This window comes from Labrus mixtus, chromosome 24 (assembly GCF_963584025.1).
Source record: "Labrus mixtus chromosome 24, fLabMix1.1, whole genome shotgun sequence".
In the NCBI taxonomy this organism is placed as follows: Eukaryota; Metazoa; Chordata; class Actinopteri; order Labriformes; family Labridae; genus Labrus; species Labrus mixtus.
Window position 1 is genome coordinate 2,367,164 of NC_083635.1, and position 26,288 is coordinate 2,393,451.

General features: G+C 40.3%; 1 protein-coding gene and 4 long non-coding RNA genes across 5 annotated transcripts in view; 2 read left to right on the forward strand and 3 right to left on the reverse strand.

Annotated features, from left to right (window-relative positions):
* The window catches only part of LOC132959299 (ATP-binding cassette sub-family C member 4-like), a 31,671-nt gene extending 29,960 nt beyond the window's left edge, over positions 1 to 1,711 (forward strand). Inside the window, exons 30-31 of the mRNA XM_061032203.1 lie at positions 428 to 562; positions 639 to 1,711. Of these exons, the coding sequence (XP_060888186.1) occupies positions 428 to 562; positions 639 to 728 (225 nt within the window). The 3' untranslated portion in view covers positions 729 to 1,711. The remainder of the gene's footprint in view (positions 1 to 427; positions 563 to 638) is intronic.
* Positions 1,712 to 6,691: 4,980 nt separating this feature from the next.
* Positions 6,692 to 7,299, forward strand: LOC132959592 (uncharacterized). The gene is made up of 3 exons (XR_009667046.1): positions 6,692 to 6,917; positions 7,073 to 7,121; positions 7,244 to 7,299. It is a non-coding gene; the product is annotated as an uncharacterized LOC132959592 (long non-coding RNA).
* Positions 7,300 to 11,641: 4,342 nt separating this feature from the next.
* LOC132959787 (uncharacterized) lies at positions 11,642 to 16,135 on the reverse strand. The gene is made up of 5 exons (XR_009667097.1): positions 16,062 to 16,135; positions 15,226 to 15,311; positions 14,972 to 15,036; positions 14,502 to 14,568; positions 11,642 to 11,902 (listed from the first exon to the last, which is right to left on the reverse strand). It is a non-coding gene; the product is annotated as an uncharacterized LOC132959787 (long non-coding RNA).
* A 1,361-nt stretch (positions 16,136 to 17,496) lies between these two features.
* Positions 17,497 to 23,201, reverse strand: LOC132959768 (uncharacterized). The gene is made up of 3 exons (XR_009667093.1): positions 23,088 to 23,201; positions 17,692 to 17,873; positions 17,497 to 17,548 (listed from the first exon to the last, which is right to left on the reverse strand). It is a non-coding gene; the product is annotated as an uncharacterized LOC132959768 (long non-coding RNA).
* LOC132959794 (uncharacterized) lies at positions 18,620 to 20,569 on the reverse strand. The gene is made up of 3 exons (XR_009667099.1): positions 20,263 to 20,569; positions 19,872 to 19,894; positions 18,620 to 18,981 (listed from the first exon to the last, which is right to left on the reverse strand). It is a non-coding gene; the product is annotated as an uncharacterized LOC132959794 (long non-coding RNA).
* Positions 23,202 to 26,288: the final 3,087 nt, after the last annotated feature.

The window sequence follows — 26,288 nt, forward strand, 5'->3', positions numbered from 1 at the left end:
TTATTTTTGGCACTCACAGCATTTCAAAAGTATTCCGACCCAATACACTGGATTACAAACAGCACTCACTATAGAATTAGCCCCAGTGCAAACTACTGACAGTGAGCAGTGTGTGAGTGATCCATAGTCATGGAGGGGAATTTGTAAAATGCTGTGAGCACATTCCACTCAGCACAGTGTGAGTATCAGAACAGCAGCAGCTCTCTTCTTTGATTGTAGATGAAGAAGTTCACTGAGCCAATCACAGAGCGGCCTAAAACAACATGCACATGTTTTAGTGTTCAATTAAAAGACTAAAATTAGATGCACAGACTGCACATTTACAGTGAATTGAGTCCTTTATTCTTTGGTATAACTCAGTAAGAAGTCACAGGATTTCTCCCAGTGTGAAAGCACTACTCGAGACTAAACCAAACTTTGTGTCAAGGTTCTGGATGCAGGGAGAATTCATGCCTATGACGAGCCTTACACTCTGCTTCAAGAACCAGAAGGAATCTTTTATAAAATGGTGCAGCAGACTGGCAAGCAGGAGGCAGCAGCTCTACTTGAATTAGCTAAACAGGTGAGTTAAATCTCCCAAAACACTTTCTTTATCCAGATTTTCTGCGGGATAAGCTGACTGAATTATTTCTTTTCAGGCTTACAACAGCAGAAGCCGCCCCATTATTTCAAATGGACATGCAGAAACAGCTGATGGTAGTTTAGTAATCTTTGAGACAGCTCTGTGAGCTCAGAGAGGTGCTGACTGGCTGCTTTGCCAGAAGTCCTCAGAAAAAGTGCCTGGGCTCAAACTGTGCAGCCCCCCCCCCCCCACACACACCAGGTCTGGAAAAACAAAGGCCTCAACCACGTCAGCTGGCGAGGAGGCTGAGGAGCTGCAGAGGCACCGGCCTAAGTGTGGCCTTACATGGCTTAGCCAAAACCATGCACACTAAGCTGATGTTTCCTTGGAGTTGAGAACGCATGGAAATCACTTCTGTAAAAACAGTTGTCATAAATCACTATTTATTTTCTCTTCTTCGTGTTTCTTTTACGTTAACAAATTGCTGCTCTGTGTATCGATGCCTTGAAAAATGCTTTAAACGGCCGCATAATCCTTAAAAAACTGTAAGTGCCTTCTATCAGGTTTGCAGCAGATTGTACTGATGTGATAATTTAAGCAATGACGGAGCTCGTTCTATCCAAAGTTGTCTTTGTGTTTGTATGATAAGGTAGCATTATTGCACAGGTGTAATAACCAAATCTAACTAATGACACAGCAGCAGAAGTTTCTACAATCTCGTTAAAGATCTGTTTTTGTACGTTTGCGTAAAACTTGACTGATAAAGTTCTGATTTGAAATGACACTATTTTTATTTGTAAAGTTTCCTTTTTATACCGCTCTTCACTCCACTGTTGTTTTTACAGGGAGCCAGATCAGGTGGCAAAGTGAACACAGCTGCTACAACTGTTCTTTTAATGACCTTTATTGTTTGACACTTGTATTACGACTATCATACGTGTTGATACTCTGTTTTGGTGAATGCTGTATAAACACCTACAACATTTTGTGTCTTAATCTGATCAAATGTGCACAATGGAGAAGTCTTTTTACCTTGGTGACACTGTACGACACATTCACTAGAACCTTCAAGTGTCATTTGTAGAGGCTGCATGACAACACTGGCATGTTCATGTTTCCATTGGACAAATAAAGTTTTCTGAATTTTGATTTCATAAAATTAATTCATAATTCATGTTTAGAGAGATGAACTCCTCCAGACTGAATGTTTCTGCTGCTTAAATCTGCCTCCTCAGGGTCAGGGGGTCCACAAAGGTGTCACTAGCTTGACTGACATTGGTCAGTCACTGTTCCAGAGCGTTTGCATGGGGCTGTGGATTCCCTTTTATTTTGACTCCAGTATTGTTTCAGCGTGCCGATGTGAGTGAGTGAAGAGGGTCCTACCCTGTGAGTGAGTGAAGAGGATTTCAATGTGTACTTGAGAATAATTGTATGGTACTTTTTTATGTACTTCAACTTCCACACATTACAGATTGAGTACATAATAAAAGTCAGGATGTGCTTGACATTTGTACCCAACATTTTATTTAAAAAAAATGTAACTTGCATTAAATCTTGATTATAGTGATAGTTATTTTGATCTTTCTTTAATTAATTTTAGCTTGCGTAGGCCTATTTGTTTTTTGTCTTCCTCAATATATTATATTATATGTTTATCTTTATCACTACAGTTGTTTATTATTAATCACTGAGGCCCATTGCATCTAACACCTTCTTTGTGCAGGTGTTTCCTCGCTCTGTGCTGTAGCTCTGAGGTAAGATGATTTTCTAAACATTACTGTTCACAGAGCTCAGAGATTAAATGTTCATCTTGATAAAGTAATATGAATAGACGTCATTTATTTTATTTAAACTATATAATCTGTTAATCCAGCCTTCTGTGTTTAATTTACTCAAAGAAACAGGCTGATTAATTTATTATTTAAGTGCAGTAACCAACAACTAACCACCAGAGGGCGCCCTCTCTATATAAAGTGATTTATAAACTAAAATGCATTTATTTTCAACCTATAACTTTAATTAGTGAACGTTAATTGTGTAAGTCAATAAAGTAATTGGATATTTAAGATCATTGTATGCTAAATTATTTATATTAAAGCTGCATTTTTACTTTAGACCATTTCTTATTAGGTTTACTTTTACAACATTTTAATCAATTTAATTTGTTTATTTTCTTTTGGTTTTCTTAATGAAAATACCACAAACCTTTTTATTGATTTAATTGAAATGATGAATCTGATAAACACTGCTTATCATTTGATACGAGTACATCAATGAGCTAGTTTAGATTAAACACATAAATGAAAAGGAAACATTTACAAGTTAAAAAAGTTGTTTAAAAATTCTTCTTCCTTGCCTTGATTAACTTTCATATGCTCATAACTCTTCTTCACCTACCTTATGTGCTCCATTATATTAAGTTCATTGATAATATTGATCTGTGGATCAATTACAACTCTGAATATATATTATATATATATGTATAGAGCATTTTCTTTCTCCTCGATCAGGTTAAAGGTAAACAAACTTGTAGAACTTATAATAGAAGATAAATGTGTTAAGATGTTTCTTAAGACCTTATACTTAATGTTTCTATATTATATTCTACATTTAAACTTTGAATTTAAGTTTGCTTCATCCAAAAGCCTTAAAGTGAAGTTAAACACAGATAATTTACAGTGAATGATAAAACCCAGGTTTATTCCAATCAACACAATGTTGTATGATCACAAACATTTTCTGAGTTTTATTAACTGAAATCTAAATGAAACTAAAATGTGTTTTTCTTCTCCAACAGGAACTCTGTTGACGTCTTCCAGGATGATCCCCCGTCGATGGCCGTCTTCCTGCTCAGGTAGGAGACTCAAAGCTTTCTTAATGTTTTATTATGTTCCAGGTTTTAGGTCTTATAGATGTTTAGACTCAGTTATTTTAATCATTTGACTTCATCCTTTTTGATCAAGCTAAAACTCCAACCTGAAGTGATTCAAAGCCTTTTCAGGGTTAAAGATAGTTTAACTCTTACAGACACACTGATGCTAACATTAGCTTTGTATTCTGTTTGGTAGTGTTAGATCATGAAGTAAGCGCTGTATCGAGGTCTAAACTAAAAGGAGGTCATAACTCCCCTCAAATCAGCTTTAACATCAACATACAAAACTGATAACGCTATTAGCTGTTGAGTAATGATACCTAAGGATTATAAAAATGTACTTTTACATTAAACACCTGATGTTCCTCCACTCTAAATGAACTTCTTAGTAGCTGATCAAAAAGGATGAAGTCAAATGATTAAAATAACTGAGTCTAAACATCGATAAGACCTGGAACATAAAACATCTTAAAGCTTTGAGCTCCTACCCAATGGGGCTGGAGGATGGTGGGGGGAGGGGACTGGCTGGATGTACGTGGCATTTACAAAAAACACAGAGGTCATGTCTGTTCAATATTTAATTGTAATAAAACTACTACTGCGGTGTCCATTCTGCATCACAGTGACTTCTGTACCTGGGGAGGAGAGAGAAGTGTTACAGTGTGATCAGTCTAACTGCCAGCTGTGTTTGTTAGTTTAGAGCTTTCATTGTCTGTTTTCTTTGCTTTTGAGGAAATGTGTTTATTGTAGCCTTTAATTATCTACCACCAATAAGCATGTTTCCTATTAGATCTCATTTACATTAAATGTTATTATTAAAAAATATTCTAACTTTGCTTCAAATGAAAACAAATCTAACACTTTAAGATCACCGCTATGTGTGACATAAAGAAGGAAACAACTACAAAACATCTGAGGAATTAAAGATGCTGACAACACACTTTAACTTTAACAAGAAAACAGACAATAAAACTACAGCTGACAGATAAAAACAACAAACATTAAAGACTAAGAAGACAAACTATGACTGAAAGGAAACTACAACAGCTGCAGCACAGATCCTACTATCAGGGTTTAAAGTTCATTTCAGGTTGCATCTATGGGTAACTTACAGCTAGGATTGTACAATACGTGAGAAGTCAATGGGCCATTCTGATACATTACTAATATTTAATTAGGTCAAAAGAATCACTACATCAAAGTGAGTGTTGAGATTAAAATGTAAAAGTTTGTAGCATCACCAAATGTTGAAGGAAGCAGGTGAGGCAGCGTGGTGTAGCGTACATGCTAACAGATCGTCTTGTTTTGGTCAGGCTGCCCCTAAAAGTGTTCAAAAAACAAAAAAACACATCACAATTAGTTTAAACGTACCAAATGTTTGCGCAGGTGGGTCGCTGTTATTGTGAAGTGTCTGGAGACAACTTTTCTTATGATTTGGAGATAAGTGAATAAAAATGGACTGATTGATGAAAGTTAACATTACGTTTGTTATCATGTCACTTTTTCCTGTTTTGTTAGTAACTACTGCAGTGTCCATTCTGCATCATCTGCATCACATTGACTTCTGTACCTGTGGAGGAGAGAGAGAAGTGTTACATCTGTGATCAGGTTCAGCTTTGTGGGGGGGGGGGGGATAAAAACAACAAACATTAAAGACTGAGAAGACAAAACTACGACTGACCAGCAGCTAACAGGTAACCAAGACAACAGCTAACAGGTAAATAAAACAACAGCTAACAGGTAACCAAGACAACAGCTAACAGGTAAATAAAACAACAGCTAACAGGTAACCAAGACAACAGCTAACAGGTAAATAAAACAACAGCTAACAAGTAACCAAGACAACAGCTAAAAGGTAAATAAAACAACAGCTAACAGGTAAATAAAACAGCAGCTAACAGGTAACCAAGACAACAGCTAAAAGGTAAATAAAACAACAGCTAACAGGTAAATAAAACAACAGCTAACAGGTAAACTATAATCCAGAGAGAATCATTTTAACCTTCCAGCTGCAGCACAGATTCTACTCTTCAGAGTTCACACCTGGAATATCAAACACAAGAAACAAAGACATCAGGGTTTAAAGTTCATGTCGGGCTGAAACATGGTGCACACATTCAAAACATGTTTATGGTGAAAAAAGTTTAGATTTAGGAGCTCTTAAACGTGTGCATATATGGGTCATTTACAATTGTTCAATACATGAAAAGTAAATGAGCCATTCTGTACATTACTCATTTTAAATTCATTAACTGAAAATACTTCTTACCTTTCTGAAAGAAAAGTCAAATAATATTGTTGCTACATTTACTGAAGTCAAAAGAATCCCTACATCTACAACAAAGCCAGTGTGAACTTTAATATTTAAAGTTTGTAGCAACATTAGCATCATGTAAAATGCTTGTTGATTCATACAGAGGTTCATACAGTCCCAGGTAAGCCTTTATCACTGAACACCTGTATCTGTCATGTGACAGCTGTGAGCGCTCTAGACTCACTGAAAACAATATTTAAAAAAGACGCTCCAGCTCAGAGAAAAAAGAGGTGTATTATTTACTTTTAATGGAATTAAAAAGGGACAACGAGAAATGGAGAATAATAGCAGGGTCTGTTACAATCCAGAAAGCAACTTTTTTCTGTCAAAGAAAGTTCCAGATATTTACCGTGCAGCTGCAGTAAAACAGTGTAACATGTTGCTCCATGAAGAAAATCCTGTTTCTTCCTCTCCCCTCTGCTTCCCCCTCGTTTCGCTGCAGGGCTCATCTGAGGCCGTGAGCGTCTTCGTCGCCCCTGGGTGTCTGAGAGCAGAGCCGGGTCTGAGATGGCGTTTGGTGGTTCACAGGTGAAGGACACGGTGATGGTGTAGCATGTGACTCTTTCCCTGATGTTAAAAAGGACGTTTGTGCACTAGAGTTGAAGGCGGCACTTTGTTATGAAGTGTGAAAATATGATTGAAGTGTGGTGAGTATTTGTGATATTTACTGTTCTGTGATATTTGTGTCTTTCTGAGAATGACCTGTGTTTTTTGCAGCTTCCGTATCTCCTGGGTTTCTGTAGCTCCACCCCTTCCCTCCGTCACAGAGACGTCTTCTATGTTGATCCATATCTTTGAATTTACTTTGAAAAAGTTATATTTGCAGACTGGTGTAAACTGTACGACTACAGCTGAATGTAGACGAGATGTTTGAGTCCTAAGAGGGATTTAGAAACGTCAGGGTGATGATGACTGATTACTGCCGATCATTTATCCCTGATTCTGTGACATGTAGAGAATTTGTGTCTTCATTGTGAGAGCAGCGTGCATGTCTGTTGAATCTGTCTACATGATCATGAATGAAGTGATGACCTCCAGCTGTCTCGTGTTGGTTTGTTGGCGAGCTGTGCATGAGATAGACTGTAATCTTTGTATTGACAGGTGTGAACATCGTGATGTAACTGGGACAGCGGTTGACATTGAGCTGTTAAAGTGTGAGAACATGAATGGTGAGTTGTGCATTGCATCACGACTTTTGCCTCTTGGTTTAGTTTGAATCTTTGGTATCAGTTGTATACTTCACCTGTAGTAAGTTGTGATGTTCATGATGCAGATACTTGAATGTGATTGTGACATGTAAAAGGTGTTTTATTGTCTCCTGCAGGAAGAAATGCTGCCCTGCAGTGATTGGGTGTTGGGTGCAGGTATAAATGGTGAGTGGAACATATTTATTGTGAAGTTCACATCAGTGAAAATAATAGGTCACTCTGTTTGTTGTTTAAGTCATCAGCTGTTTCTCGTCAGACTTCATACTCTGTGTTTGTGTATGATTCAGATGCGTCTCGATGGAGCTTCCCTGCTGTGTTTTCATGGCTCCACAAGGAGGGCGGTCTGAGACGGGGTGGGGGGATGGCTCGCACCTTCAACTGCGGGCCTGGGAGTGGTGCTGGTTGTGTCCCCTCTGGATGCACAGAAGGTCCTAGGTCAGCGTCAAGCACAGGAGCCACAGGACACCAACCTGCAGGCGCTGATAGAGAGCTGCAGCTCTGCAGAGATCGTGGTGGTGCTCTCTAACCGACCTGGAGTTCAGGGCCTGAAGAGAGCGTCACTGGCCGGCATTCAGACTCGAGTAAAATACAATTAATGATTATTAATGATAAAAAGTCTTTAAATTGAGTATTTTTTCATCAAAGTTGAGAGAGATGTTTGTGAAATGCAAGCTGTCGAGTGCTTTTTGGTCGTAAACTTTTAAAAGAACATAACAGTCCTTTAGTTGCATGTATATAACAAAGTCACCATTGGTCTCAAGATGGACATATTGTCATAGATGTTATTAGGAGGAGTGATTAAGTTTGCTGATATCAGAGTGGATGAAAAATGACAGACTAAAAACACTGAGAGAAAATAAGATAAATGAGCAAAAGGACTGGGCAGAGCAAGTAGAGTACGACGCTTTACAGAGACTCTGATTAGAATCCTGTTGATGGAGTTGTGTGTGCGTCTCCTCACAAGGTTGTAGACCACAAACTGTACGGGAGCTGAGCTGAGTTTGACGGCACCAATCGATCGTGTGCTGGAAGAATTTGCCGTGGAGCTGGTGTGCCTTGCTGGATTCATGAGGATCCTCACAGGAAATTTTGTCAAGAAGTGGGACGGTGTGTATCTGAATTTTGCACATTTTTTATTGTCAGTAGAGAAATAAGACACCACCTTTTGTCAAAGAGCTTATAAAACCCTCATCAAACTTGATTGATGAGTGACCTTTGACCTATTAACCTGACATGTCTGTATCAGTTGGATGGGGGTGAAACACTGGGGCCTCCAACAATGTCAGAGAAGTGGGTGTAGTACACACACACACACACACACACACACAGAGTCATTTATTTTATTTATTATGTCTCTTTGTGTTTTATTACAGAGGTGGTGGAAAGGAGAAATCAAATTATACAGCATACCCCCACACAAGCATCTCCACCTCAAAGACAGAGAAGAGGCTGAAACTGTCATCAGGAGTTCATGACAAAGGTGCGGTTACTGTATGAAGTCACTCAGAATTTCATTTCTTCATTTTTAGCCCTATTGTGATAGGATGTAATTTTGAATTAGATTCAGGATGTTTTCCTGCTTCTGACGCAGATACAGATAGCCATAGACCAGTTGAACAATATTCTGACCTCCCCTTGTGAAGCCGACTATTTTCAGGCCTTAGAAGATGCTCTCCAAAGCTTAAACCAAAAGACCGGCCTTTAAATCACAGGGGTAAGGGGTTTGTCGGTTGGATAGGGTCCACCATTCGTTCACTTTCAAACCCAGCATGTAGGCCAGAGGGGGGTTTTTAGCTGGCCATTGCGTTTGAAATCAATGTGCCTGGTCACGTTGTTGAAAGAACCACCCACACTGGGGTTGTACTTTTTGATGGTGGTGACGATTTGCTCCGTGAGATCCTGAGGACGATCGTAATATCCACCACGACCAAATGTCACGCTCACCAAGGGTTGACCATCCTCTGTGGTTTTTTTTCAGTTTGATGAAATTGAAGGTAAATTGTACCATGTATGGGGGTAAATGATCTCACACAGACCTACCACCCATTCTCCGCTCAGTTCAATGGCCTTAGTCAAATCCACACTGTAACTGGAACTCTTATTGTCTTTAAATACATCGATGCTAGCGTTGGATGGCAAGGTGATGTAAAACCCATCGCTGTTTGACCTGTACTTGTTGTAATGAACGTCAACAGGAACGTGCAATGTTTACTTTTCTTAGATCAGAGGCCTTGACCCAACTGTTGAATTTCTCCAGCCAGTTTTTCCAGCATATAAAAACCTGTTTTTCCCCCCCTGACGGTACGTCGTTTTAAAATGTCTTCTACTTGAGACATTTTTAGTTTTTGCAACTCTGCCTCGTAAAAAGAACCTTGGATGGGTTCACCATCATAATCTTTCAGTTTGTATACAGGGGGAACGAGAGGAACACATTTGGACACTGTAAACACCTCGTCCGTAAAACTCTGTTCATATTTTTTGTGAAACACTCCTCTCAGTTTGGATATCCTGACAAGGTCACCCTGGTTAAAATTCACCTTTAATTTAGCTCGCTGTCGGGAGGGAAGGTGGCGTACAAGTTTTGAAATGTCTGAAATGCATTCTCAGAGGTCACCTGCATAGGCGTCATTTTAATACTTTTGTGATAGCTGTGATTATAACTTTTCACCAAGTCTTGTGAGACGTCCAGATACCGTCGAGTGTTGTTAGCTGTACTTTTTGGTTTTTAAAGTACGATTAAACCTTTCAATGACAGAGGTATGTTGTTGTTGTAACTCTGAACCATGAATGATTGTGTAGTAGTAGTTGTAGACATTTTCAGTTGATGAGAATTAACGCTTAAGTTTAAATAGGGTGAGAGACGAACTTTTGGGGGGAAGTCCAGGCCGAGGAGGTAGTCCAAACGGCGGAGGAAGTCCGGATGGCGGAGGGAGTCCGGACCGCGGAGGAAGTCCAAACCGAGGAGGAAGTCCGGATGGCGGAGGGAGTCCGGACCGCGGAGGAAGTCCAAACCGAGGAGGAAGTCCGGATGGCGGAGGGAGTCCGGACCGCGGAGGACTCTGACGTGCAGACTCCATCATCAGACTCCTTCTTCAGATGCACCCACCGCCTGGTTATGTACTGCCCATTCCACTTTTTCAAAATAAAACCCTAACACATACTAAACAATTACTTTTTGTGCAACTCCATAGACTTCTGAAACCTTAAACATTCGAACTCTGACAAAATCATTCATTTTTGTGGAGTTCCAACCACTCTGTAGACTCCTAAAACCTGTACTACTGCTTAATATGTACCCTGAATTTTGCAGTGTTTTAGTCTCATGCAATGCCACTTGTATCTTCAACAGGCGTGCTGCATTAAGTGGAACATGTTGTTCAGTCTACACTGCTAATGTCGCTACATGTCTTAGCTTCTTCACTGTGCCCATTGTAGAGTCCAACACACTGCATCAGGTACACATATTGAACTAAAGCTAATCTGGAAAGTTCCAGAAATTCCAAAAGCTTGTAAGTTAAGAGTACTGTCTTTAAATCTCATGTAACCAACTGCTAAAGTATCCTAGAAAGTCAACACTTGAAGTCTCACTTGATCTCAAAACATTTTGTAATCAATAAAGATTTGTATGACTTCTGTATTGCCTTGTCCTACTTTGGCAAAGTACAACACTATGCTTCACTCATTTACCTTACCCCTGATCCTAAAGGTATTCATGAGCAGATCAGGCTTTGTATCAACCAAATTGTGTAAGCTAAGTAGACAGGAGTCCTAAGCTAAACTTGTATTGCTAATTGCTATTGTTTTCTTGCTACATATTTTGGCCAGAAGTTCATGATGTAGTTCAATTGGAATAGAGAACAGGATGCCCAGGTGACAAAGTCTATCATGGAGTCTGTAAGAGCATCACACTCCATGTTTGGTAGATGCTAAGTACTCTCAAGAAAAACAATGTCATCCACACTAAGACATCAACATCATGCTGGCCTGGCCCAAAAAAATCACACACTCTAATATTTTATTGAACCGCCTTTAGCTTTGATTAAGGCACGCGGTCGCTGTGGCATTGTTTCCATAAGCTTCTGCAATGTCACAACATTTATTTCCGTCCAGTGTTGCATTTAACACACCTGCTCCCCATTCACACCTGAGACCTCGTAACACTAACGAGTCACATGACATGTTTAGTTCCCGTGAATCAATCTCAGATTTGTAAACAGAATATATTTATTTAAAGAGCTGGAGGAGTTAACCTCCACAGTTTACATCCAAACACATACTGAGCCCCCTCAGACTTACGTCTAAGTAACAACATAGATAACCTACCTACAGGTCTGTCTTCATGAGCCAAACTCCTACCACATAAGAGAGAGAACGTCACATTACAACATCTGAACACACATCACCCCAGGAACAGACATCACACATAAACCAAACAGAGATTACAGCTTGACATGCAGGCACAGGATTGAAGTTTGAAAGATTCACAACAACATTTTCTCAGCAACAGCATCATCAACACTCCATAAACATTGACATTCCCATTTATTCAAAAAATAAAAATAATCACAGCACACATCAAAATAACAACACACATACACATCATTTAACGACCACACAAAACAAACGATGTCGACATTTCTGAAAAACTGACTTTTTCCAAATTTCAGAAAAACCACAAACAAAGAAATCATCCAAAAATCAACGTCCCAAAGAAAATCCCTCATCTGTATCAGTTGTACATCTCTAAAAACTTTGACCAATCTCTGCCACAAAACAATCTGATGGACCAATCACACGCCTCCCTCTCTACCTCTTGTAGTGCTCACACTCAAAGCACATCACTGATGACTTTAGCAGTTTATAGTGAGTTTACTTACCGCTGAATGAGACGGCCTTCTTTGTTCGGCCTTCGGTCCCTGAACTGTTCGACGAGTACTTCTGGTTTCCTGCAGGAAGTGAAGGAAACAAAAAACAAACAGCACATCTGAATATTTGAAATTAAAGGAAAATGAAAACGTGTTTTCTGCAGGAGGCTCGTCAGCAGGATCGGCTACACCTGCTGCTCATTCACTCTCTGACCTAAATCGATCTTTACAGATATCTTCTCACCACCTGTGCATCACACCCAAATTCATTAACTCGGCTCCACCCATAACACAAAATATACCCAAATAATCCATTATTCACCATTAAGGTTTCCATGTCAAATCAAGTACTTCTCATAAATACTTATTGTTAACACAAACATCATACTTCTCAAACTAAAGTCACCATGATTAAAATGGCCTCTACAAAATTTACTGTCACTAATTTAAGTTGAACAGAAATGCATTTTAACGCCTATAAAAGACTTTATATGGAGAGGACGCCCTCTGGTGGTTAGTTGTTGGTTACTGCACTTGAAGACATAGATACTTCATTGATCCCGAGGGAAATTCAAAGCATCCAGTAGCAGGTTACAAGACTGCAGATATGTTTATATGTTCACTGTTTGCATAAATAATTATGCTGGTTGTAGTTCATGTGCTGCAAATGCATTTAGCATTGAAATAATGTAATTTCATTTAGTGTTACATTTTATTTAAAGACATTAATGCTGTTTAAAACAGAATTTGACCTTTGTTAAAAATGCATTATTTGCATGTATAAATTAAAAGGCAGGCCGCGCTAAGCTCACTGAGAGAAGGGGACTGGAGACCCGCGTATGTGTGAGAGACTTCATGTTACTGAGACTTTTGTATTTCTTTTTGACTTGTGCAGATGCAGCAGCCAGCACTGTCCACAATAAATGAGTAACCAGAAGCAGATCGTGGTCCGAGTACTTCTTCTTTCAACGCAACAGCAGAACACAACGCAGATATCACGACCAGTAACAGATGTGCATCCAGTGAAGTTTAGAACTTCAGCAGGACAGGCACACCCGTTACACAAGCTAAAATTAATTAAAGAAAGATCAAAATAACTATAATCAAGATTTAATGTAAGTTACTTTTTTTTAAATACAGCTTTAGATAATTAACAATATATCTAAAATGTTGGGTACAAATGTCAAGCACATCCTGACTTTTATTATGTACTCAATCTGTAATGTGTGGAAGTTGAAGTACATAAAAAAGTACCATACAATTATTCTCAAGTACACATTGAAATCCTCAGACTAATCTTTTACTCTGGCATTACCATATTGACACAAATGACAAAAATATCTTCTTCTTTTTTTTTTAAGATTTATTTTTGGGCTTTTTGTGCCTTTAATGGATAGACAGGACAGTGGATAGAGTCGGAAATCTGGGAGAGAGAGTGGGGAATGACATGCGGGAGTGAGGCCACAAAAATATCATGTTGACTAAAACAACCTTTAAATATTTGTACCAACGACTCCTGGGACATACAGTGTGAGTTCAACCAGTCCTGGGACACTTTTCCATCCGTCCAATAGATATCAGTGTTGCTTCATAAACAGAAATAATATCTGTTTACTGGGGGAAAAAAACTGTTTTTAAAATAGACAAACACATAAATATATGGATATACTATCAGGTCATTTTCACAATGAGGAAATGCCTGTGCAAGTTATAATGCAATTAAACAAGCACACCCCACAAAATGCAAAGCAGTTACTGTTATGTAAGATTAATAAATTTTCTGAATTAACCTTTAAAACTATAAAGATGAATATTGGTAGAGCCTCAGAGAATATTTAACCGGGTTTGTTCCGTCGGGGCAGCGCAAATGTAACGCGTCAAATTAATTAGCTCCAGCATTTCTTCCTGCAGAAGACAAAACACATTAACATGTCAAATTCACAACTACATTCAAACATCTGCAGAACAACATGAAAATCACATCATAACCCTAACGCACAAACAACTTTACACAAAAGGTTCAAACTACAAACCAACATCAGTCAAGTTCAGACAGGACACACACCAATGTAGCAGCTGCATCACAAACATAAAAGTTAAGATGCAATGTCAGCTTACTGATGTCAAATTCAGAATAAATATGTTCAACCCACCATTTATTTTCTCGACGGGGCACCACCCTACACCCAATCACTGCACGGCAACATCTCTTCCTGCAGAAGACAATAAAAACATGTTAACATGTCAAAATCACAATTACATTCAAATATCTGCAGGACATCATAAACATCACACGACACAGGCAAACGGCTCCAACATTAAAAGTAGAAGTGAAACAACTCTATTCTATGTTTTCTGAACAAAGAACAAATGGATCCTTAGAGCTTCAAAGCTACCAGGAGACACACACTTTCACTGCCCCCCAACACGACATCAAGTAGCATTTATCTTCAAACACTTCCAGGCACCAAATGTTCCTCTGAGGACAATTTGTATAGACTTATGAACATACACCACAAAATCTAGAAATGTATCAAACTTTAACATTTCTCTAACAAAACGACATAATACCTTTAACACAGCGTCTAACTAAAAAAATCACATCCACAAACAACTGACACCAAAGGTTCAAACTAAAGACCGACAGATAAAAGTCACCATTCATGTTCTCACTCTATACCTGCTGAATATCTGCCACGACCCCACAGTCACACTGTCCAAATCACATCAGGATGGAGCGTTCACACCTGTCAAATACAAAAACACAAACTTACAAAGGTTATCTCATGCACAGCTCCCCCACCAACCAACACGAGCTAACTTCAGCTGAATCATCACTAATCTTCTGTCAGCTGGAGATCATCACTTCATTCATGATGAATGCTTCAACAGACATGCCTGCTGTTCTCACAATAAAGACACAAATTCTTCAAGTCAAGGAATCGGCTTGCGGCTCTACATGTCACAGAATCATCCCAACGGTCAGGGATAAATGATCAGCAGTAATCAGTCATCATGCATCACCCTGACGTTTCTAAATCCCTCTTAGGACTCAAACATCTCGTCTACATTCAGCTGTAGTCGTACAGTTTACACCAGTCTGCAAATATAACTTTTTCAAAGTAAATTCAAAGATATGGATCAACTTACCGTCAGAAGACGTCTCTGTGACGGAGGGAAGGGGTGGAGCTACAGAAACCCAGGAGATACGGAAGCTGCAAAAAACACAGGTCATTCTCAGAAAGACACAAATATCACAGAACAGTAAATATCACAAATACTCACCACACTTCAATCATATTTTCACACTTCATAACAAAGTGCCGCCTTGAAATCTGGGACACAAACGTCCTTTTTAACATCAGGGAAAGAGTCACATGCTACACCATCACCGTGTCCTTCACCTGTGAACCACCAAACGCCATCTCAGACCCGGCTCTGCTCTCAGACACCCAGGGGCGACGAAGACGCTCACGGCCTCAGATGAGCCCTGCAGCGAAACGAGGGGGAAGCAGAGGGGAGAGGAAGAAACAGGATTTTCTTCACGGAGCAACATGTTACACTGTTTTACTGCAGCTGCACGGTAAATATCTGGAACTTTCTTTGACAGAAAAAATTTGCTTTCTGGATTGTAACTTAATTCCCATGAAAGTAAATAAAGTTTGTTTGAACATAAACTGAAGCCACATACACCTCTTTTGAGCGGGAGCGTCTTTTTTAAATATTGTTTTGAGTGAGTCTAGAGCGCTCACAGCAGCAGACGGCCGCCCACAAAAAACACCACGTCTGGTCTCTACTTGTCTCAAACTGAAATATTTACATGCTTAATTTGCTCTGTCTCTATTTTAAATAAATAAAGTGTTTACATTTCCTGAGGTCCTTCAATGCATCATAAATAATCGATCTCACATCATCAAAAAAACATTCCTACATTGCTTTCTTCTCATGAGGAAAGACCTGACAAACAGGACTTTCTGTGTTTTTTTAATCAATATCACAATGTTTTTCCAGCAAACTTCAGACACTGAATTTGAGTCGATCTAAAATCAGACTCGCTGTCGTTTAACACCGACCTCTGCCGTCAGTGTAATTAAACACAAATCAACAGCTGTTCCCTGAAGCTTACATCCACTTCACACTATCAGACAACATAAATATATTCATCACATTTGGTGTCTAAACATCTTTAGAAACCTAAAGCCCAGAGCTTTTATTTTGAAAACAGTAAACACAGTCTTACCTTCCTGTGATGCTCCGTCTGTGTAACGTTCAGGTGTCACTTCTGTGCAGACGAGAGTCCTGCAGAGACAATCGCACTGCAGCCACCAGGGGGCGGCATCACACATCACACATCTTTATACCTTTTACACTCCAAACTCAATAAGAACAATAAATATATTTATTCTGAATATGTTGCTTTGGATGCAGTTTGTTTCTGTTTCCACCAGAGGGCGCTCTGTCCCTGCAGTTATGTGTCAGCGCTCTGCAGATGTGCAGCCATACAGCACGACGGACAAGCTGGCAGAACCAACGAAGAACACACAGATACCATCAGGAGACTATGTAGTGTCACAACTGTTTACAATCTGACCACCACTCACAATGACTGATCTGAAACGGTTGCCATGACACTAATTGACAACTGGAATTATTGGTGTCAGGTCACTAAGGTGGTCGCAGCCGACTGTCACATAAAGTAGAGTTTGGTGAGATTATTAGTTGGTTTACCTTCAACATAAAATATTTAACATCAGATATCTCACAGGATTCGACACAAACTTTGATTTTAGTGGACAAACTCAATTTACACACCGGTCCACTTTTGCGTTACCTGTCAGGTAACCAGGTCCACATACAGTTCTTTCAAGAAGTATCCACACCCCTTCTCTTATGCTGAAATCATTACATCCTCACATTCACATCCTTTACTCTGTACTTACTTGCAGCACCTTTAGTAACATGACAACCTTTCCACACCTGGATTGAAGCCGGCCTCTCCAGTAAACAGATAGATGATAGATCTGGCACTACTACTAACCAACATCCCTGACACCCAGCCACAACCACCGCCGTCCTCATTCATGCACGGCCCGCTCCGACCTCCACCTCAGCAGAGAGGAAGTGTGGACGAGAAGAAGAGAGGAGCACAAAGGAGAAAGCCTTCCTGCAGATTCTCACATTTCTCTTAACAATGAGTAAGATCTTCAACCTGCTCTAAAGCGTCTCCAGATAACACTCGTTATGAATTAAATGTAGATACTCTGAATCTCCGTCCGGTTGGATGGGGACCGTCGAGGGACAGAACGCAGTGGAGCAGGAACTCCTCCTCCTGCATCCTGTGAGGTAAGATCTGTCTCAAGCCATCCGAGTTTAAAATTACATTAAGAAGAAAACGAGGCAGAAAAGTCATCGTTTAACATCTTCTGGTTCATGAGAGCAAACAGAGTCATCACACACACACACACACACACACACTCACACACACACACACACACACACACACACACACACACACACACACACACACACACACACACACACACACACACACAGGTAAAACAATCAACAATTCATGCAAAAATGATCATCCTTATGAAATCCATCTTTAAATGAAAATACTTGATATTTCTTTTGTATTTCATAGGCTGAGAGACAAACCTCTTCTTGGTCCATCATCTGCTCCTTGAGTTTCTCAGCCAGCTGACTCTGTTGGTTGATCTCATCATCCTGTGAATTATTACAAGAAAATGACATCAAGTAATAATAAGAATTGAGAAAATGAAAGTATTTGTATTTAGTTTGAATCTTTACGCAGGTTGTCTTCAAACTGTGCTTCTAATGTTGTGTCTTGTCTTTGAGTTTAGTCTCACCTTGTCATCCAGCTGTTTGTACAGGGTGCTGATGTCCTCCTCGTATTTGCTCCGCTCGTCGCCGGTGACCGAGACGCCTCCTCCAGCCGGCGGCAGGTTATCGATGATAGGAGTGTTGTCATTTGGCTCGATGCTCTTCTGATCTTTGGAGCTCAGCTGCTCCTCCTCAGGAACGTCCTCTCCTGAAACACAGAACAGGAGTGAGCTAGTTTTGACAATACACAACAACATCAAAATTGTACTTAATTGAAGTTCTTGAATAAATCTACTTTCCAAAAAAGAGAAAAAAGTGGCCCAATGTGACATGACAAGAAACTTAATGTTTGTGAACTTTCATAAATCAATCCATTTTTATTCACTTAGCTCCAAATCATAAGAAAAGTGATCTCCAGACACTTTACAATAAGAACGGCGAGCCACCTCCGCAAACATTAAGTTCAGTTTTTGGTCAATATTGCTGTGAATTTACTGGAAATGTAGCTTACGTTTTTCCCAAAAAGCTCAATGTTTAAACTAATTAGGTTGTGATTTTTTTTAAACACTTTTAGGGGAAGCCTGACCAAAACAAGAAGAAGCGCTGTTAGCATGTATGCTTCACCACGCTGCTTCACCTGCTTCTCTGAGCTTCCTTCAACCTTTGGTGAGTATTTTTCTTGGCTATTGTAATAGAAGTTTATGCAATGGGTTTATTTTAGGCGTTTGAGTCACATAAAGTCATATTCTTCATTTTATTGGTAGGGCAAAATACTGTTGAAGCTAAGTAGGTGCAGCTAACACACATGACAGATACAGGTGTTCAGTGATAAAGGCTTACCTGGGACTGTATGAACCTCACGGTAAATATTTAAAACACTAGAAATGTTTTTTTATTAGGAAACATTAGGAAACAAGCATTTTACATGATGTTGCTACAACATTAGCAAGAATCAGATTCTTTTGACTTCAGTAAATGTAGCAACAATATTATTTGACTTTTCTTTCAGAAAGGTAAGAAGTATTTTCAGTTAATGAATTTAAAATGAGTAATGTACAGAATGGCTCATTTACTTTTCATGTATTGAACAATTGTAAATGACCCATATATGCACACGTTTAAGAGCTCCTAAATCTAAACTTTTTTCACCATAATCTAACATGTTTTGAATGTGTGCACCATGTTTCAACCTGACATGAACTTTAAACCCTGATGTCTTTGTTTCTTGTGTTTGATATTCCAGGTGTGAACTCTGAAGAGTAGAATCTGTGCTGCAGCTGGAAGGTTAAAATGATTCTCTCTGGATTATAGTTTACCTGTTAGCTGTTGTTTTATTTACCTGTTAGCTGTTGTTTTATTTACCTGTTAGCTGTTGTTTTATTTACCTGTTAGCTGTTGTTTTATTTACCTTTTAGCTGTTGTCTTGGTTACTTGTTAGCTGTTGTTTTATTTACCTGTTAGCTGTTGTTTTATTTACCTTTTAGCTGTTGTCTTGGTTACTTGTTAGCTGTTGTTTTATTTACCTGTTAGCTGTTGTTTTATTTAACTGTTAGCTGTTGTCTTGGTTACCTGTTAGCGGCTGTTTTATTTACCTGTTGTTTTATTTACCTTTTAGCTGTTGTCTTGGTTACTTGTTAGCTGTTGTTTTATTTACCTTTTAGCTGTTGTCTTGGTTACTTGTTAGCTGTTGTTTTATTTACCTGTTAGCTGTTGTTTTATTTACCTGTTAGCTGTTGTCTTGGTTACCTGTTAGCGGCTGTTTTATTTACCTGTTAGCTGTTGTTTTATTTACCTTTTAGCTGTTGTCTTGGTTACTTGTTAGCTGTTGTTTTATTTACCTTTTAGCTGTTGTCTTGGTTACTTGTTAGCTGTTGTTTTATTTACCTTTTAGCTGTTGTCTTGGTTACTTGTTAGCTGTTGTTTTATTTACCTGTTAGCTGTTGTCTTGGTTACTTGTTAGCTGCTGTTTTATTTACCTGTTAGCTGTTGTCTTGGTTACCTGTTAGCTGTTGTTTTATTTACCTGTTAGCGGCTGTTTTATTTACCTGTTAGCTGTTGTTTTATTTACCTTTTAGCTGTTGTCTTGGTTACTTGTTAGCTGTTGTTTTATTTACCTGTTAGCTGTTGTCTTGGTTACCTGTTAGCTGCTGTTTTATTTACCTGTTAGCTGTTGTCTTGGTTACCTGTTAGCTGCTGTTTTATTTACCTGTTAGCTGCTGTTTTATTTACCTGTTAGCTGTTGTCTTGGTTACCTGTTAGCTGTTGTCTTGGTTACCTGTTAGCTGCTGTTTTATTTACCTGTTAGCTGTTGTCTTGGTTACCTGTTAGCTGCTGTTTTATTTACCTGTTAGCTGTTGTCTTGGTTACCTGTTAGCTGCTGTTTTATTTACCTGTTAGCTGTTGTCTTGGTTACTTGTTAGCTGTTGTTTTATTTACCTGTTAGCTGTTGTCTTGGTTACTTGTTAGCTGCTGTTTTATTTACCTGTTAGCTGTTGTCTTGGTTACTTGTTAGCTGCTGTTTTATTTACCTGTTAGCTGTTGTCTTGGTTACTTGTTAGCTGCTGTTTTATTTACCTGTTAGCTGTTGTCTTGGTTACTTGTTAGCTGCTGTTGTAGCTTTTCTGTGTATTTTTCCTTCAGTCGTAGTTTTGTCTTCTCAGTCTTCAATGTTTGTTGTTTTTATCTTTCAGCTGTAGTTTTGTTTACAGCTTTCATTGTCTGTTTTCTCTGGTTTTTTTGTAGTCTCTTCAGACACTTTAATTGATAGTAATAGATTTAATGTGTCTAAAGACACTGCAAATGAAACTCAAAGTTTTTTCTCTCACGCTGAGCATCGCCCCGGGCCATCTGTGGTGGCAGCAGTCGACAGGTAATAGGGGTTGAGAGCTGCACGCATCAAAACTAATTACCATAAATAGCCCCGGCCTCGGGCCTTTTTTCCCCACTTCACGTCTCTCCAATCTGACAGCTGGCAAAGGTAGCCATGGCGCGAGGTGCTGCGTGGGACTTTTCATCCCATTAATTAAGTGTAGGGGAAGGAAAGCGTGAAAAGCTGGAGACAGGGGCACTTGAGTGGACGCTGTCCTAGCAGCCAACAAGGGGAAGTCCCCATGAAGGCAGCCAGGTGCAAATATAGAAACGGCAAAAGAACGCTTGAATTGGATTAGTTTTGGGCGCTTTAACTTAATTTGAGGTTGAGCTGAACTTGAAGTCATCAAAGAATTCCATCAAACACTTTGTCTTTTATCAAGTGGATGAAAGCTGCTTGTTTTTAAGTCGGAAAAATGGTTGTGTTAAAGAGCAGCCTTCATGAATACCAAAAGAAACAACAAAAGAGGGAGAGAAAAGACAAAAAAAAGGGGGGGGAAACATTCGCCTTAAAAGAAAAACGGAGAATTTGGAATCAGATACTACAACCTTGTTAGCATGGCAGAGTTATTTCCATATTAACGACCCCTTCAGAACCTTCAAAGTAATGAATAATTGACAACAAATGAAATGTTTTGATTGTCGTCAGCGCCCGGCGTCTTTAATTTTTCATATGTTGCTTCTGAGCTAATTATGGAGATGGCACATTTGTCAGAAATATGTCCCCCTCGCAACCCCTGCCCCTGCCTGTGTTTCCAGACAGGAGAGGGGGTGCAGATCGCTACAGGCCCACTTGTAATTAGCTAGCAGGGAATGCTCAATGACCTGGGAGGGAGTCTAATGGCTGCCTGTGCTTACAGGCATTGTCTGGCCGCCGAAACAGCAGATATTACAACCTCAGAGGGACGAGAGCGGAAACGGTTATTGATGAGGGCGCCCAGCCGCAGCGACACTCACAACACACAGAACAGACCTCTGAACGTGTAACAAACTCAAATAGCTCAGACGTTTCATTTCGCAAAAAGTGGGAAACCTTCCTTTGATCTTGACGATGAAAACTCTCAAACTGAGTAATCAAACACACTTCTTCCAACCTCTTAAGGCCCTGACACACCAAGCAGACGCCAAAGAACACAGCACAAAGACCACAGCCGACGGCCAACCACCGCTACACGTGCGTGAGAGGAAGTAACTCTCCATGCCAGCAGGCGGCGGTAGCTCATTGTTATGATACGAGAAGACCATTTACACACAGCTGTCACGCACCACTCGTATTAAAGGTAGCATACTCGAGATCGAGAATAATGTCTGATAAAAAGTTGAAAATGAATGAATGATCAGAATAAACCGCACTAATGGGTGAAAGCATGGATACAACAGCAGCATGGTGAAGGGGCTTTCCTGAACCTGTGCCGAGAGGAGATAAATGAAACTTCCCAACAGCCAATCAGAGAGATTCCTCTCACCGACGCCTTTTTAACATGTCGAATCGGCCAACGGGGGTCGACGGGTGGCGTCACACCGCAAAAAAACGAGGGCGACGACCGCTCACTGACGGTCCAACTAGGACGGACGATCTCCTTGGAGTGTCGGGGCCTTAACAGAGATCACAAATCATTTCACTGGATGCTGCATGCTCTTCGGTGGGCTTTCATGCAGTAAATGTCGGTGGATTGTTTATCAGTATTGTCCTTCTTTCTCTATGTTTCTGACCGCAAACCAGTTTCCCTGAGGGGACCATAAAGATACCTTTGACTTCTTGAAAACAAGGTGAAACACTCAGACTTGAATCACGTCTTTCGGGGCCTTGATGTGTCATTCCCTGGGCTGAATTGAACAACCTTTAACATTTGTTTTTGGTGTTAACAGACTGAAAACAGAACAATTACTGTCAGAGACATATTTTATTAATGTCCCAAATGCAGACCAAGCCCTTTGCTATGTGCCCTGTGCTCTTGCAATTCAGGGGATACAAAATAAACAAGTCACTATCTCTAAAAAGCAACCCGACATTCAATGTTAAACAGGACAAATTGAGTCTTTAAAAGGTATGGATGCATGTCCTCTAAGGGCTTCCGTACAGTTGTCTATATTTATACACTACTTTTGAGCTGAACTTTTCTGAAGCAGCTCGTTCCATGATGAACTTTTTTGGCCGACAACTCGTCTGTCTGATGCACCTTGACAAGACGACAGACAAACAGGAGCTGACAGAGGTCGAGTGTGTCAGACAGAGAGACAGCTGGATCGTGTGTGTGTGTGTGTGTGCGTGTGTGTGTGTGCTATATTTGGCTGCCTCTTATGTTTGTGAGTCCTACAAGTTTTTGTTTGTGTACATGCGTTTTGAGTGTTAGTGTTGGTTCGAGTGTTTATCTATGCATGTGTGTGTGTGTGTGTGTGTGTGTGTGTGTGTGTGTGTGTGTGTGTGTGTGTGTGGTCGTCACAGTCCAGTCAGGTCGGAGTATCCTGAAGACACTGTCAGCCACGATTGATTTTCTCTCTCCGATCCGTGGACGTGTTCCTGTAACACAGCTGGCCCCCCGAGTTGCGTTACCTTGTCATTTTGCGACACAGATCAAAGCGAAGACGAGCTGGAAATAGCCGCACGGCGACCTTGAACTCAGAGAGGAGGAGTACGAGACGGGTGTGACAGGAGCTCGGAAACACACACACATATTATACACAGGTTCATGGAAACATGAACAACCCGGCCCTTGTAATGACCCGGCAGCAGTTGGATGTTTTCAGCTTCATTATTTATGTATTTTACAGACCGTGCAGCACTTTGTTTGACTTCATGCACATCTCTGTGCCGTGTGTCTGAACTCTTTCAGCCTCTGGCTCGGTCTGGTTACACTCCCTGTTTTTCACTTGCGCTGTATGTCAGTATTTCTGATGCTGTCGTTGCCTGCTGCAGATCTCATTTCCTTTGGGGTAACTATGAAGTTGATTTAAAGACTTTAAATATTCACATGTGCGACTTTAGATGCTTCAAACCTCCTCGTCTGCAAGAAAGAACAAAAAAAAAACCCAACATGATTTCTTGCTCGCTTTAAATCACACATCTCTTCCTCACTGCAGCACACTGTGACAGTTCCTCTCAGCGTCCAGCAGAGGGCAGAACAGCACCAGGAAACACACAAATCTGTCCCCAGCAGCAGCAGAGTTTTACAATCCTAACTCACAAACACACACAGAACATCCTGTAACCCGACCAGGTGGAGTCTGCAGAAGCTGCGTCCTGTTACACAAAATCATTTTGACTGATTTTAGATTTATTTATTTAATAGGGATGATGCAATTGAACATTCTTTAAATACAAAGCATGACACTGATGTGCTGCACGGAGTTTACAGCTCTCGCCCCTCGTTGGGCCTTTGAGTAAACAAACAAGAGAAGGGTCAAAATGTAAAAACATAAACGCACCTAACACTATAAGGATACATGAAAATACATAACCAACAATATGACAATACAAACATTATAGAAACCAGTTTAAAAGCTCTCGTTTGCTTTCAGCAGCATTTCACCGTTTTAGTAAAATTATTTAAATGTGAAATTATTTTCAGTTCAGGTGGTTAACGTGTTCCAGAGTTTACAGCCGCTGATGGACAACGCTTCGAGTCGAAATGGAGATCTACGTTTGTACTGTTCTTTCTACGTGTTCTACTTCACAAGCGTTAACAAAGATAAACAGCCACCAAACGGCAGGAAGTGAGCGCGCGTGCTCCTTTAATGACTTTATTAAAAGTAGACAAGTCGGGCTGACAACAAGGAGGTCGTTTTATTTCTAAAGGGATTCACACTGAGGACAACATGGAAACCCAAACAGACGCGCTTTCTCTGTTTTGTCCCGTTTCCTGTCTTGCCAGGTTTCAAAATAAAAGGCACAATAAATAACAACGTAAACATATTTTTTAACAATGAAACTTTGTCCTTTAACATATAAAATAGATCAGGGTTGTTCTCTCCTGACTGAAACACATTCAGCTTCACATCAGCATTAAATCAGCGGTTTCATTCGACAACAAACACGAGTCAAAGAAGGAAAAATAAATGTGTATCAGAAGAAAGAAGGAACACATCATGTTTTAGCGTCTGTTGAAAATGAAAGGCCCCTGATGTCATCTTGATTATGAAAAGTAAGTTCCTTTTAAGCACATATTCACTCAAGTCTGAATATGTTTTGTACAAATCCAGTGAATGAATCAGCTTTTATGATAAATGTAGTCAGGTAACTCAATCCTCAAAGTTCTGTATGGACAGACAATGGATTGCCTACATGTACCAGCATGCTTTGCAGCTTCTGCTTCACATCTGCTTGGAGACTAAAAGTCGACGCTTCTTCAAATTCTTCAGACCAACAACAACATCATGGATTCTGTGAACAAACTTCAGCAGAACCTGCAGCTTGTTCCACTTTAACAGACATGTTTGAAGGAAGAACATCTGAAAAACGTCCTCACATTGAATATATTCCCTTTTTTTCTTTCTGCAAAACATTCAATATGAATCTCTGTTTGGATTCTGATCATACGTGCACATGTAAGTGTTTCAACCTGATACCTGTCGCTCTTGTTGCAGAAGTTGGCCGTCAGGAAACAGTCTGGATAAAGTCAGGGTGAAACATGCAGCTCTCCTGGACAATGTGCTGATTTGTGAATGTGTGAAAGGGGCTCATGAGGTTTAACTTTGTGACAATAGTCTGTTGAAGACCTTGACCGTCTTTGTTTGTTTGTTTGTTTGTTTGTTGCGTAAGAAGTCGACTGACCTCCGCCTCGATCCAACACCTCTAGGATGAGCCGCATGGAGCCAGAGCTTATCAGCCTCCGTCAGGGTCGGAGCTTGTGTCTCCTGCCTGCAGACTGATTCTAAATCTGCTCTTCAGCCCTCAGACCAGTTCTGAGTTCTGTTAGAGCCGCACGCTCACGCTGAACGTGTCCACAAACTTTTGGCCACTTTTTAAAGTCTCATTACACGAGAAACGACGTGATCGTTTCTCGCTCAGGATCAGGTGAACGACCTCGTTTCACCCAAAGGATGCTGGGAGTCTCCTCTGTCATCTGCTCCGACATCACCCTCCTCCACAGACACACACACACACACACACACACACACACACACACACACACACACACACACACACACACACACACACACACACACACACACACACACACACACACACACACACACACACACACACACACACACACACACACACACACACACACACACACACACACACACACACAGAGAGAGAGAAAGAGAGTGTGTCATGGCCCAGCTGCTCTCTCTCTCTCTCTCTCTCTCTCTCTCTCAGAGCTATTTGGTTGGTTATGGATCCCTGAGGGACTCCGCTGCCTCCTGTGAGACGGGGATCCACGCCAGGCCCTCGCTGCAACCACGTGTGTGTGTGTGTGTGTGTGTGTGTGTGTGTGTGTGTGTGTGTGTGTGTATGAGAAGGGGAGGGGGGTGGTACTCTGGCTGGCACTCCTTCATACATGCGCCAAAAGACAACAGAGCAACAACACTGTGTGTGTGTGTGTGTGTTTGCAGACGTTCTCGTACAGACACACCGTACGAACAGTTCACATTTATTCCATATTAAAAAAAAAAAAAGGAATTTGAGAATTTTGAAGCCAAAAAAAAAAATCACAAATATTCAGTTTATTTTTCCTCCAGACTTTCTCACTGTCAGGGTGGGAGACCCCGTCAGAAACACAAACATCAGCGCAGAATTCAGCTGTTTGAC